The sequence below is a fragment of the Monodelphis domestica genome, chromosome 2, assembly GCF_027887165.1.
Source record: "Monodelphis domestica isolate mMonDom1 chromosome 2, mMonDom1.pri, whole genome shotgun sequence".
In the NCBI taxonomy this organism is placed as follows: Eukaryota; Metazoa; Chordata; class Mammalia; order Didelphimorphia; family Didelphidae; genus Monodelphis; species Monodelphis domestica.
The window spans coordinates 374806229-374820549 of NC_077228.1; the positions used below are offsets into that span (position 1 = coordinate 374806229).

The 14321-nt window shown below is 37.7% G+C and overlaps 1 protein-coding gene across 1 annotated transcript in view; it reads left to right on the forward strand.

Annotated features, from left to right (window-relative positions):
• The first annotated feature begins 681 nt into the window (after positions 1 to 681).
• Positions 682 to 14321, forward strand: part of FIG4 (FIG4 phosphoinositide 5-phosphatase) — a 150049-nt gene continuing 136409 nt past the window's right edge. The window contains exon 1 of the mRNA XM_007484429.3: positions 682 to 978. Within this exon, the coding sequence (XP_007484491.2) occupies positions 916 to 978 (63 nt within the window). The 5' untranslated portion in view covers positions 682 to 915. The remainder of the gene's footprint in view (positions 979 to 14321) is intronic.

The following is a 14321-nucleotide window of genomic DNA, read 5'->3' on the forward strand; positions in this document are numbered from 1 at the left end:
TTGTTATTTGGGACTCACAGGGAGGAGGAGTAAATAAAGAAGAGTTTACTCCTTTTTTCCCCATCCAAAACATTTTTTAATTGGCTATGCTGAAAAAAAAAAGGCAAGAAAAATAAAGTGAAAAATCGTATGCTTCAATCTGTCCTCTGGAGGTGCTAGCATTTTTCATAATGAGTGTTTTGGAATGGATCATTATATTAGTCATAGTAGTTAAGTCTTTCCTAGTTGATCATCATTACAATATTGCTATTACTCCTGATTCTACTCACTTCACTTTGATTCAGTTCCTGTATATCTTTAAAAAATTATTAATAACATTCATTATTTTTTATATTTTGAATTCCAAAATTTCTCCCACCCTTCTGTCCATCCCTTCCCCACCCATTAAGAAGGGAAGCAATATCAAGTATACGTGTGCAGCCATGAAAAACACATTTTCCTATTAGTCCATTTCATATAAATTTCAAGATTACATTCTTCATTGAGAAATCGTAGGATGAGGATGAGAATGATCAATGATAACCGAGACTTTGGATAGAACACAAAACTCCTTTCCACTCCTGAACAAATGAAATTTCTCTCCTATATCGGTCTAAGAAATCCAATCAATCAACAATCACCCAGTCCTACAGCCAATCACAGATCACCATTTTCCTCCCAGCCTCCTGTGCCCTTAAGAAAGATGGCGCCTCCACCCTAATCGCTCGGTTGGTCGCCCAGTCCTTGCCAGGATTGGGGCGGGGCCTAGCTATTGAGAGTGATCCGGAAGCAGCGCCCTAGTCACTCACTACAAACACCTACTGACCCGGGGCAGGATTCTCCTAATGGCACCTTCCTGGTCTGGTACTCTGGACTGAAGGCTGGACGTATCTGCCTGTGTTTCTCCCTCCCTGTTCCCCTGCTGGCCTGGCCATCATGCCCACCGCGGCCCCCATCATCAGCTCGGTCCAAAAACTGGTGCTCTATGAGACCAGAGCTGTGAGTAGTGACCACGCGCTGGCCCACCTGGGGTGCGGGGGGAGGGAGAAAAAAAAGGGGTGTCCTCGCTGACCGGGTGGGATGGAGTCCAGTAGAAGGATCCGGGTTCGAATTCCGTCTGCTGCTTACTAATATACCTTTGTGACTTTGGCAAGTGACTTCCCCTTCTAGGAGATTCCCTTTCGTAGGGACATAGACTTAGACCTGGGAAGGATCCTGGAGTCCATCTCGACCAAATCCCTTAATTTACAGATGAGGAAATCGAGACCTGGAGTCGCTAAGTAACTTAGTTAAGGATGGGTAGTAAGTGTCAGAAGCAAGATTTGAAGTCGGGTCCTCTGACTCCAGAGGCGGCTCTTTTTTTCTACTGCCTGTCAAATGAAGAGTCTTTTCTCAAAGATTTTTAAAGCTCCTTTCAGATCAAAATTATATGACCCCTAAGTTTCCTTTCGTCTGCTTCCCTATTCTCAGCCACAGTTCTGGGGAAGTTAGCCTTCTGTTTTGTATCATGCGAAATTCATGTTCAAAGTGAAAACTTTGCTTAAGACTTCTGAACTTGAAACTTTTATATTTGGGCTTTAAAATATGGTGATTGAGGGTCTCTGACTTAATTCAGTAAGAGGAATTTTTAAGTCTAGATTGTTTTTCAAATATTTGCTAAATCAAGAGTATACTGGCAACAAGTGACACACTAGGAACACACTTACAAAAGCTGCTCACTAGAACCTGTAGAAATTGTTCATGTGATCTTTTAAGTACAATTCTTCATTTACAATTCATATATTGTTGGAATACCCAGAACACATGTGTAAAATTCAATTTCCTGTGGAACATGAACAGGAAATACAAAATTCATGATCAAAGTGAAAATGTTCCCATTAGGCCTTACAACTTAATATATTTGGGTTTCATGTTAAAATATCATTATGATTGGTGTTTGTGATTTATATATTTATGATTGATATATTATGACTTGGATTCTGCTAGTAGCAATAGCTGACTTTTTTCTATCCTCTTTTGAGTGTTTTGTCTTTATGTAATTTCCTAGTAAACATTTTTGTGGGAATAAAAAAGGCCTATTTTACTTGTAATATTTAAATATTTTCATTGAATCATCTTTGGGACAAAATGTGCAATGCAAAACATTTTAATTCCTTTAAATGGATATGAAAAATTACAGTATTTTTGCAGGAACTTGGGGAACCTGCGTAAAACCTTCTGGATTTGTGTTAACTAGAAAATATGTAAATTTTGTAAATAAGGGCATCCCACTATTTCTCTTTCTGAATTGAAATATGTTGGCTGTAATGATTATTGTCCAATGTAAAATACTAAGGTATACCTTGCAGATTGCATACCACTATAACAAAGCTCAATTGAATAATGGAATTTTGCTATAAGAACTTATATACCATAGAATTGGGCTTATAGTAAAGTTTCACCTTGTATCTTTTCCAGTGGAGTCTATTTTAGGGCATAGCAGAAGGAGCTTATCATATACTCATAACAGAATTTTGTGCCAAGAATTCCTTGGATGGTATTACAGTGAACTTCCCAATATATTTAAAAGCTTAGATGAGCCCAAATGGATTACACTGCAAACTTGACTAGCTCCTGAGCAAAAGATGTGATAATAAAATATATCTTATTAATAAAAGATCTTTTGATAGTACTTCATAGTAAAAAGGGTATTGATATTTATAGAATCCAAAACAACATGAATATCATTTTGACACCTGACCAGTCTTCTTTTTTCTGTAAAACTCACTGGTAGTTGCTTCCCTTATTTAGAAACATTGTGCCAAAATACTTTTCTCCTGTTGTCTTTGATTTCATTACTATAAAGGACATCACAGATCAAAGGTACCAATTGAAGGTGCTGGGCTCCACCTACAGAACTATAAATATAAATTGAGGAGGCTCCTCTGGTTGTGGTCTTTCCCTTATCCTGATCCATAGGATACTGGGCTGTTCAGGTGTTCATGCTCTCACTGACTACTGGCAGAATGCTTTCTGTGTAGGAATTAACACATTCCTCTTCCTATAGTTGTGGCCTACCAATTCTTTGCCAAGAGGAGGAAGGTGTCATTCACCTCTACTCTTCTAAAGTATTAGGTTTCATTATTGCCTTGATTGGATTACAGATGCCTTTCAGTATTTGTCTTCATGGTATGGTGGTCATTGAAAGAATTGTTTTACTTTGCATCAGTCCATCTTTCCAAGTTTCTCTGAATTCTTTTTGTCCATTATATCTTAGAGTACAACAATATTCTATTACATTTTTGTACCACTGGTTGTTCAGTTCCCCAGTTAAAGAATACCACTTAGTTTCTAGGTTTTTGATATCACCAAAAAAAGCTACTCTAAACATTATCTATGTGAGGCTTTTCCTTCTGTCTTTGACCTCCTGGGATTTCCTGGTACTAGTGGGTTAGAGGGTTATTTTTTAGACCAGTTGGATCAATTCACAGCTCCACCGTCAATTTATGAATACTTGCCTTTCTACATTGCCCGAAACGTTTATTATATGTTTTGTCTTTTGTCATCTTTGCCAATTTCTCATGATTAAAAATGTTTTTAAGAAAGCAATTTTATTTTATTAACATTTTCATTAAGAACATCTAAACAATGTGCTATTTTCCCATGTGCTTTTTTCATTCATTTGGTCTTGTTTAGGATTAATGTGTTCTTTTAGTGTTGTTTCATTTTGTTTCTCTATTGCCTGCCATATTTTCTTCTACTTCCCTATATTTGTGTTCCAAATTTATTAATATAATTTTTGATGCCCTTAGAGATTTTCTCTATTATGGATTCTACTTTTTTCAACTTATTAATTGAATTTTAAAATTGTACATTGAAAAGCTTAAGTTCTCACTTTGAATTTCTAATATCATTTAGAGATTTCATTTCTCTTGTGAGCAATTTTGGAGTTTCTTGTTGGTATTTCACTCCCTCTGCCTTGGGAGCCCACAGGATTATGTATTTCTTCAGGCATTGGTTCATTTTTCCTTTGTCTTATAATATTTATTAAGAGATCTTTGTGCTCTACTTGAGAATTTACTGCTCATATTTCCTTCTAGTTTTAGGTTCTTCTCTGTTGATTTAGCTGCTTGTTCTATGGGCATTTATTTTTCTTAAAATTTCCTTCTAGCTTCTTCTTTGAGATGGGTACCTATCAAAAGCTTCACTGCCAGGCTGCCTCAGTCTCCATGCCTTGGGAGATACAGTGCTAGCCAGTTCATGTCCTTGTCCTCAGTACTTTTGGTGGTATGGGACCAGCCCTAGTTGGGATTCATTTCCATTTCCTTTAGGCCCTGGCCAGACATATACATTCTGCCCAACCCCTACTTCAATTCTTCATTTGTGGTTCTTCCTTTTATTCTCCATCTGGACTAAATCAACATCTACAGCTTTTTGAAGGGAGGAGGAAAGGTAATTCCTATCAGCGTCTTTATAGCCTTGGTAGTTCCTATTCTAGGGTTGGGTCCTGGTCAGAAGGCATTAGGTTTTTCTGCCTCTCTCTGCTTGTAACTGATGGTGAGGTGAGATTGGAGATTCCCCCAAGTCTCTGCACCATGGTGGGCTCAGGGATCCCAATGTAGACCTCAAAACACAAAACTGCAAGTCACCTTGTGTGTGAGGATCATGAGGCAATTATGCTGAGTGAGTGCCTTAAGGATTAGAATTACCCAATGTTGATTCATAATGATTTTACTTTGTTAGTCTCTCTTCTTTATATTTAGCTATAATTGCTTATATTTGGTGCATGGATTTCTCTTTCTGGAGGGTTAGAGAGTTAAAAGAGTATGGAGAAAGTATAAGTTGCCATCTTGCTCACATTATTTGGAAGTCTTTTTTGTGCTTTTCTCACAGATTCAAACATGTGTCAAATTATTGAATAAGTGTTTTTGATGACAAATAATAAGTTGTGTGTGTGTGTGTGTGTGTGTGTGTGTGTTTGTAAAATGCTTTAAAGATTACAGAACTCTTCATGATTCAACAAATAAACCAGAATGTATTGTTTGTCACAATTACATTATGAATCAAGCTGTGGAATGCATTCCTGGTGCTGTGCCTTCTTTCCTTCCTGAAACTATACAATTCTTTGATGTGATTTTGGAAATTTGTTGAAATTTATGGATCACATGTTTCTAGTTGACAGTGATTTCTCCAGGACACATCCTAAAAGAAAAAAAACAAACAAACTTAAATCAGTATGCATTTCATCTGGAGACTGCTGGTTTAGGAAAGGACTGAGGCTTTTAATTATGACTGGATTAGGTTACAAGGAATTATAGCTGATTTATTTTATGCTGGAAAAAACATTCTTCTGTACTTTCTGAGGGTACTTTCTCAATGGGAGGTATAGCATGTTGCAGTAGAACAAATGCCGAATATTGTATCCCATGTTTGGATCTAATTCTAACCCTACTAATTGTCAACTTTTGTAACTTTGAATCAAACACTTAATCTCTCCATGCTTTAGTTTTCTCATTTATTAAATAAGGATGTTGGTCTAAAATGTTTTTTAAGCCTCATTTGGTTAGAGCTGGATCTATAATTCTTGGCAGCTAGATGATGCAGTGGATAGAGCACTGAGCCTGAAGTCAGGAAAACTCATCTTCCAGAATTCAAATCTGTCATCAGACACCAGCTGTGTGAAACCTGGGCAAGTCATTTAACCTTGTTTGCCTAGTTTCCTTATCTGTAAAATGAACTGCAGAAGAGAATGGCAAACCACTCTAGTGTCTTTGCCAAGAGAATCTTAAATGGAGTTATGTAGAGTTGGACATGAGTGAAATGACTAGACAACAGTTATAATCCCATAGGCCCATATTTGATGTTAGCTTCGTAATCACAGGAACCATGTCTTTCCTAATCCTGTATCTGATTTCAACTTGCACAGTGTTTTCTGATCAAATATAAAATATCTACCTTTCCAGTCTTCATACTTTATTCTTTTTTATAAACTCCAGCAACACAGGCCCTGTGGTTCTTTTCACATGTCCTTCCATTTCTCCACTGAGTGCCTTTTCATCCATTTTGAAAAAATATCTTGTATGTAGTTTTTTTTTTTTCATTTTATCTCTCCATTAGAAAGTGAGAAAGTGAGGTCATAAAAAACAGGTACCTGCTCTTTTGGACTTTCTTTAAATCTCCCCCACTTAGTATAATGCCTGATTCATAGTCAATATTTAATAAATAATTGTTGCCTGATCATTGTTGGCAAGGACATGGCCAGTGTTGAATTGAATTGATTGACTCTTTTTGTGCCTAACTTCTGTCACTTTGTGGCCTAGTGTCTGAGTTTCCATGTCCTGTGTGAGATTTAAGGCTGAATCTTGGATCCTGGTAGGATTGTCCTGTCCATATTCTTAAGAGAATATGGTGGCACCTTATGGGTTCCATGGGAGAGCATGCTTGTGTGTGTGTTTGTTGTCAAGGTTTGAAAAGCAATAATTACATTGATAGAGGTAACTTAATAGCTATGGTGAGTTATGAAAGGTTTACATTTATAAAGGATTTTTCTTACAGCAATACCCAGCTGAATAAAATGTTACTATAGGCATTAAACTTGAAGAGTATTATCCTACTGATCAATACTATTTTATTAGTTTTTTTATTACTTTTTTGACTACTACTAATTTTAACACTGTAATTTCAAATAATTTTGTTATGGTAAAAAGTATTTGGATATTGGCTGATGAAATCCAGCCTGGCTCAAAAAATAAAATATACTAATTTTCTTATGTTGACAAAAAGAAAACCAGTGATTATAATGAAATAAGCTAACACAGATGTTTCAAGATGAAATTTTCCCTATATTAGCATGCCAAAACGTTACCAGAGCTATTTCTATACAACATAGGGATCTGGAGAGTATGTTGGGGGACATATAATGTCAGAATTCAGATAGAAATCATGCCTGCAGTAACTTACCTTCAAATCTGTACCTGTCCCCTTTCCTGGTCCCTGGTTCTCTTAATTTTGGTATTCATTATATTGGTTGTCGCAATTTTAGAGTTGGCACAGCTTTATTAGTAACTAAATCTGCTGATTTAATATTGGGATGCCCATTAACAATAATGTGCCCACATGAAGTTGAAGCATTGTTGCTAAGGCATAGAACGCAGGCATTTCTGATCAAAGTCTTGCAAGATATGAGGTAACCTTCCTGGGCAATGAAAATATTACTTTAAAACACTGTACAACTCTTAACCCTGCCACCTTGCTTCCAGATTTACCAGTTTCAGAGAAACCATTTAGTGTCCATGGCTGAAAAGCCTCAAGATAATCTCCTGGACACCCCTTTAGACAACCCAGATCTAATCTTATTCACTGATGGTTCTTCTTTCATGAGGGATGGCATATGTTATACTGGAGCTGCTGTAGTCACAGAATTTACCACTATTTGGTTAGCTTCACTGCCCTCAAATATAAGTGCTCGAGGAGTAGAACTTATAGATCTAAAACATGCCTGTATAATTACCAAAAACAAGAAGGCAACAATTTACACAGATTGTAGATATGTATTTGGAATATGTCATGCAGTATGTTTGCTATGGCTTTAAAGGGGATTTTTAACATCAGCTGGAAAATGTATCACAAATGCAGAAATCATTAATGAAGTCCTTTCTGCTCCCCAGCTACCTGAAACCCTAGCTGTAGTTCATTGCTCTGCCCATACAGGTGGAATTGACCCTGTCTCTAGAAGGAACTACCGGGCAGATACTGCCACAAAACTTGCTGCCTTGGAAGGGCCTGAATTAATTTTAACTTTGGCAACAAGTAATGATTCAGATTTATCCCTTTCCTATAATGAACAGCAAATGGAAAAATGGAAGCAAAAGTTCAAAGCAAAACAGATCAGTGGAGTATGGATGTTATCTGAAGAAAAAACCCTTCTCACTAGAAGTTTTTATTACCAAATATGCCAATCTGTTCATAAAAATGGTCACTTTGGCACCTAGGGCATTGTAGACTCTGTTAAAAGAGTAAGGATAGCCCCTGGCATAACTACCATAGCCTCTAAAGTGTGTGCAGCCTATCCCACCATACATATAACCAACTTGCCTTTCTTGAGAAAGCATTTGGTGGGCGTCCTCTGGCTTACACATCTTTTGAATATCTGCAAATTGATTTTATCACTTTTGCAAAGGCTGGACATTATACATTTTGTCTAGTCATAGTGGATCAGCTGACCAGATGGTCGGAAGCATTTCCTACTGCCCAAGCCACAGCAGCTTTTGTTGCCAAGGTGCTCTTAAAAGAGATTATTCTTTGCTTTGGCCTGCTTGCACATATTGATTCAGACAGGGGAACTCATTTTACTGATTCAGTTTTATCTCAGATATATTCTTGTTTGGAATCATCCCCAAATTCCATGTACCATATCATTCCCAGAGCTCAGGCCAAGTTGAAAGAATGAATAGAGATCTGAAGACTATGATTGGAAAACTGTTCACTGAGACTCATTTAAAATGGTGAGAAATTCTCCCTTTAACTCTATTTTATCTCTGAAGCAGGACCAGGGGAGATCTACACATTTCACCATTTGAGATGCTTTTTGGACATCCTCTATACAGGCTAAGCCTTTTTCTCCTGCATACACATCACTATGGGGCGGTGGGGGTGGGGTGGGGAAGACTTCTATTGCTTCATATATACAGGACTTGCAGATCAAATTGTGAGAACTCCATGAATCCGGAGCTGCAATACAAGGAGCACCTATAGACTTTTCACTTCATGACCTACATCCAGGAGACAAGGTGTACATAAAGAACTTCTAGCATACTGGAACAACTTAGCCTGCTTGGGAAGGTCTATTTTCAGTACTATTAACCATTCCAACAGCTATCAAAATTGGAGAAAAAGACTCTAGGATTCATTGCTCACATTTGAAATGGATACCTTCTATTGACACTGACTGTATCCTGTCACATGCATTGGAGATAAAAGTCCGTAGACAATTTGGACACTGTTTTGGCTAACACATTGAAATCCCATTTTTTAAAAAAAATTATAGCTTTTCTTTTTATTTTCAATAGAATATTTGATTTTTTCTTTCTTATTTCTTGGACTTAAAGTACATAATAAATGTGAGTTATAAAAATAGATGTAATCAAAACTGTTCAGATACTTTTTATAAAGGTAATCAAAAGTATCTTCAGTGATTAAGTAAAGCTCAAATTTGAACTTCCCTTCAGGACCAGTTGCAAGGACTCCAAAGAGACTCTTATTATAAAAATAAAATATTTATTGAAATATTTAAGGATAAATAAAGTATTTCTAATTCTAAGGGATTCTAAATCCACACAAATAAACTCCCTAGTTCCTCAAGGAACCGCTTTTCGTGTGTTTCACAGGCTACACTAATCCTCCCTGATCTGACTAACCCAAATTTATACTATTTAAATAAAAACTACCACTATTATTCTTATAATTTTTAACTTCACCTTCAAATTATAAAATAGCAAAGGCTAGCTGGATGAGTCTCAACAAGAATCAAGTTAGGACTCAAAATCCAAACCAAAGACCAGGTTTTTTTTTTTTTTGTCTTCTCAGAGTTAAATCAATCTATAAAAAACTGCAATAGATAGTTAATAGTATTTCCCAAGTTGGGAAAGGAAAACACTAAGCTTCTTCAGATCTTTCCCTCAGACAGAGAGAGAGGCAAAGGTGTTACCTCCTCCAGCCCCAAGAGAGAGTCTCTGAGAGGGTGTCTATGCCAATTGCCAGAGACCAACTCCCAACGGCCAGAGAGAGTAATTGACACGGAAGAAATGGTTATAACTGTCAATATCTGATATTGACATGCTCTCTCAGTTCTGCTTCAAATGCCAATTCTTTTCTCAAGCCAGCCACTTTTCTTATTATTTCTAAATTAGTAAAATAATACTTATTTTCTAATATCATTCTTATAGTACATATAATAAATATTAATCTTTTTTGCTTTTGCAATAGAATAAGTTTAAAATATCCATTTGCTCTAATATTAATGCATACCCAAAAGCTTTAGACTATGAAATCTGGCATTGATTGATAAATATTTGGGGATTGTGATTAATAATCATATCTGATTCCAGGAGAAGGGATCACAAAAGAGCCATTGTACAGTGCCAACAAAGTATAAGGTCAAGGAGACCAATAATACTTATGGGATTAATGAGATCTGTGCCAATACAGAGTATTTATTTGAGGTTCAAGGTAGCAGCTGTTTGACGTACCTCAGACTTAGGTCTTCTCCATGCCACATTCCAACAAGTAACTTAGTTTGACTGCCATTTTGGCTCCCCTGTCCCTGAGAGTGAAGATTAAATCAGGCCAGGGAAACATACTTCTCTTTTACATCAAAATCTAGTCCTTTTTTCTCTCTTATAGTATGGCAACTTTCTGTAGTCCTGGAAGCTAGTTATATTAAATGATTCATTGGGTAGACTAGGCTCCCAAAGAATCACAGGGGTGGTTTTGAAGATAGGATTAACTCTCCCTTTGTCTATTTTTAGCTAAACAAATCAAGAACTCAAAGTACTCCCACTTAACACTAAGTAAGAGAATTCACAAATCATTTGCTAGAACCCCCCCCTCTCCCCCGCTAGTCTCCCGGGCAGTGATAGACAAATTGAAAGACTGCAATTGGTTCCCATTAAGTGGGGAAGAGATAGGAAGTGATGTGGAAAAAGGACTATAAAAAGTCCTGAACTTCCTATCCAGGAAACTTCTCCTTTGAACTTCTTCTCCTTTGGAGTTTATCTTTGGACACTCTGTGTCAGTGAGCTGGACTGAAGAAGGAGACTCTTTCCCTGGATCCTGCGTCAGCTTTCTGGGTGAGTAGCTGGCCTTCCTTTGCTGGCTTCTAGAGAACCCTTCCTTTCCTGGAGGAGGCTGTGTTGGTGAAATCCTTGCTGAAGACATTACTGGGACTCCTGGCTGAAAAGACTACCATGACTCCATGTGGAGATGGGGACTTGAGAACCCTTGCAGGGTCATGAGTAGGACGTCAGGATGTCTTCAGACAGAAATTATAGGGTATCTAGATAGGCAATACTTTCTACTTCCTTCCTACACTTCTCTTTTACTATGTCTCTTTTAAACTAAATTGTTAAGAATATCTAACAGACTCGTGATATAAGAGTAAATTTTTTAGATTGGCGACCACAGTATTACTTTAGAACTTTCATATTCAGCATAAAAACTTATATTAAAATTTTTACAGCACTCTCTTTGGCATTGACCTTACTTCTTTCATTAATTCCGTTTATCAGGCACTTTCTAAGTGCACTGAAGAATAGCACGTGAGTAAGCTGGTGGGCCTTGAAGTTGAAGTTTATGAAGGGAAGTAATGTGAACTGAACCTGATTATGAAGGGATTTAACTTTCAAATGGAGGAGTTTGTGTTTTATCCTAGAGCAGTGATGGCAACCTATGGCATGGGTGCCAAAGATGGCATGCAGAGAACTCTCTGTGGGCATGTGGCCACCTCCCCCCCCCAACTTTGTTACTAGAAAGGCAGAGAGACTCAGCTGGAGCTGCTCCCCTCCCCCTCTCTGCTGCACATGACATTTTTTCCCCATCCCTCCTTGCCCTGCCCAATATCCTAATGGGAGCTCCCAGGGGGTAAGGTGGGCAGCTCATAGGCAGTAGAGCTGGAAGGGAGCAAAGCAATCAGGCCACTCCCCTTTTCCTCTCCACACATGCCTCTCATCACCCGCCCCTCTGCCCAGCAGCCAAATGGGAACACTTCCTCCGTCCCCTATGTAGGATAAAGGAGGGCGGCTAGGGATGTGGGGCATACCCAGCGTGTGGTGGTGGGGAGAGGCACAGCATGAAGTCTGGGTGTGTGGGGGGGCAGGACCTGGCACTCTTTCTGTAAAAGTTTTGCCATCACTGGCCTAGAGGCAATAGGAGGCCTCTGAAGATTTTTGAAAGGAAGTGATATGGTCAGACTTGTGCTGAGGAATATTATTTTGGGCACCATATGAAAGTTGTATTGTATAAAGGAGAGATTGAAATTAAGAAATCTAATTAGGAAAACATTGCAATATTCCAGAAAAGTGAAGAGGGGCCTGATTTACAGAATAGTCGAGTAGAGACTAGGGGACAGCTGTGAGATATGCTATAGAGACAGGATTGACAAGAGTGAAGAGTGCTAAACCTATTCTGTCAACTTTAAGCTTTGTACAGGATGGAGTGGAACAATAAGAGAGTAAAAGGAGATTTGGGACTTGGGGAGAAATAATCATGGGTACTTGCATGTTGAACTTATAGAAAAAATAATTAAAATTGCTATTTATCCTATAGTATTGCTTGCCAGTAATATTTATATAAAATGCTTATCTTTGGTACATTTTGCCCAGAAGAATATTCCTAAAGTGGGCTTTGAAAAATGTTTTGAAAGAAGAGGGGGGACAGCACAGTGGATTGAGCACAAGACCTGGAATCTGGAGGACCTGGATTCAAATGTGACCTCAGATACTTCTTAGCTGTGTAACCCTGGGCAAATCACTTAAACCTAATTGCTTAGCCCTTACTGCTCTTTTGCCTCAGAATCCATATTTAGTATTGTTTCTAAGACAGAAGGTAAGGGTTAAGAAAAAAAGAAAGAGGGGGCAGCTGGGTGGCTCACTGGATTGAAAGCCAGACCCAGAGACAGGGAAGGTCTTGGTTTCAAATCTGGCATTAGACACTTCTTAGCTGTGTGACCCTGGGCAAGTCACTTAAGCCCCATTGCCTAGCCTTTACTGCTCTTTTGCCTTGGAACCAATACTCAGTACGGATTCCAAGACAGGAGATAAGGGTTTAAAAAAGAAAGAAAGAAAGAAAGAAGGAAGGAAGGAAAAAAGGAAAGAAAGAAAGAAAGAAAGAAAGAAAGAGAGAGAGAGAGAAAGAGAAAGAGAGAAAGAGAGAAAAGAAAAAAGAGAAGAGCTGGATGCTCATTTCACAATTTAATTATAATAAAAAATAGTAATTAATAGAAAAAAAGTATATTATAATAATAGAATAATAATAATAGAAAAAAGTATATTATAGTGGGTAGAGAGCTTTGGAATCAGAAAAACCTGGCTTTAAGACCTGTTTCTGACATGCTGTCTATGTGATTTTGGTCAAGGCACTTAACTTTAACTTTTAGTGTCCAAAATAACTCTTAATACTATAAGGTACAGAATAGTTAGGTACTCATTGACATGGTAGGAGAAGTACTTTATTGGAGCTCTCTATGTCAGTGAAATTGCAGGTATGGTTGAAAAAAAGCTGATCGCATTTGATCCTCACAACAACCTAGGGAGAAATGTACTATTATCATCCCTATTATACAGTTGAGGAAACTGAGGCAAGCAGAGGTCAAATGACTTACCTAGAATCACACTGTCAATAAGTATCTGAGGTAGGATCACTGTGCCCCTTAGCTTCCCCCCCAAAAAAAAAAGATAATAATAGCTTATAGTAAAATAGCATTTTTAGGTTGATAAAATGCTGTCTTGGGAGGTGGGTAGTGCAAATACTCTTTTCTCCATTTTATTTTTATTTTTTTTTAAATTTATTTACCTAATTTAGAATATTTTCCCATGGTTACATGATTCATGTTCTTTTCCTCCCCTCCCCCTCCCCCTTCCATATATATTTATAATAATATAAATATGACATTTTTTTTCCAATCAAAAAGTCACCTTAGTTGACTATTCATTCACCTTATCCATTAGATTTAGGTCTTATTCATTCAACTTTTGACTGCTTAAACTGAGTTGTGTAAATTTGAATTGATTTAATTCATTTTCAAATGATAAAGATTTGCTACTAAATGAATATCATTACAATCAAAGCCATGTGCATAGGGGATTAAGGGCAAATCTAGTAGCTGAGTTCCAAAAAAATGTTTTGAGCTGAAATAGGTTGATAGTCTGGATAGATGGTTTTGTTAATGGTAAGATACCAAGGTTTGGTTGATTCCTTGGTAACTCACTGAGAAGGGCCTTGTGAGCCTCCTCACAGGGCCAGTGTTTCACAGACCTCAGACAGATGTAAAAAACCAGGACAGGTTTTATTTTAACCATGGTAATCTGAAAGGGAGGATTAGGGAATAGGATACCCTGATCTAAGGATTTTAGCTAAACCTTCCATCTTCTAAGATCCCTGCAAAGGGGTGCTGTCTGGTCTTCTGGCTGCCTAATTTCCTATTCTGGCTGTTTAAAATTTCCCCAGCTATCTGACTACCTGACACTATAATCCTCCTAGTTCAATTTCGGCAAGGTATATAGTTCTTCAAAGTACTTTGGATTGACCTTTTTATCTTAGGGATCAAGCCTAGCCGGTTAGGCCCAAGATGACTGTAGGCCTGTTGGTTT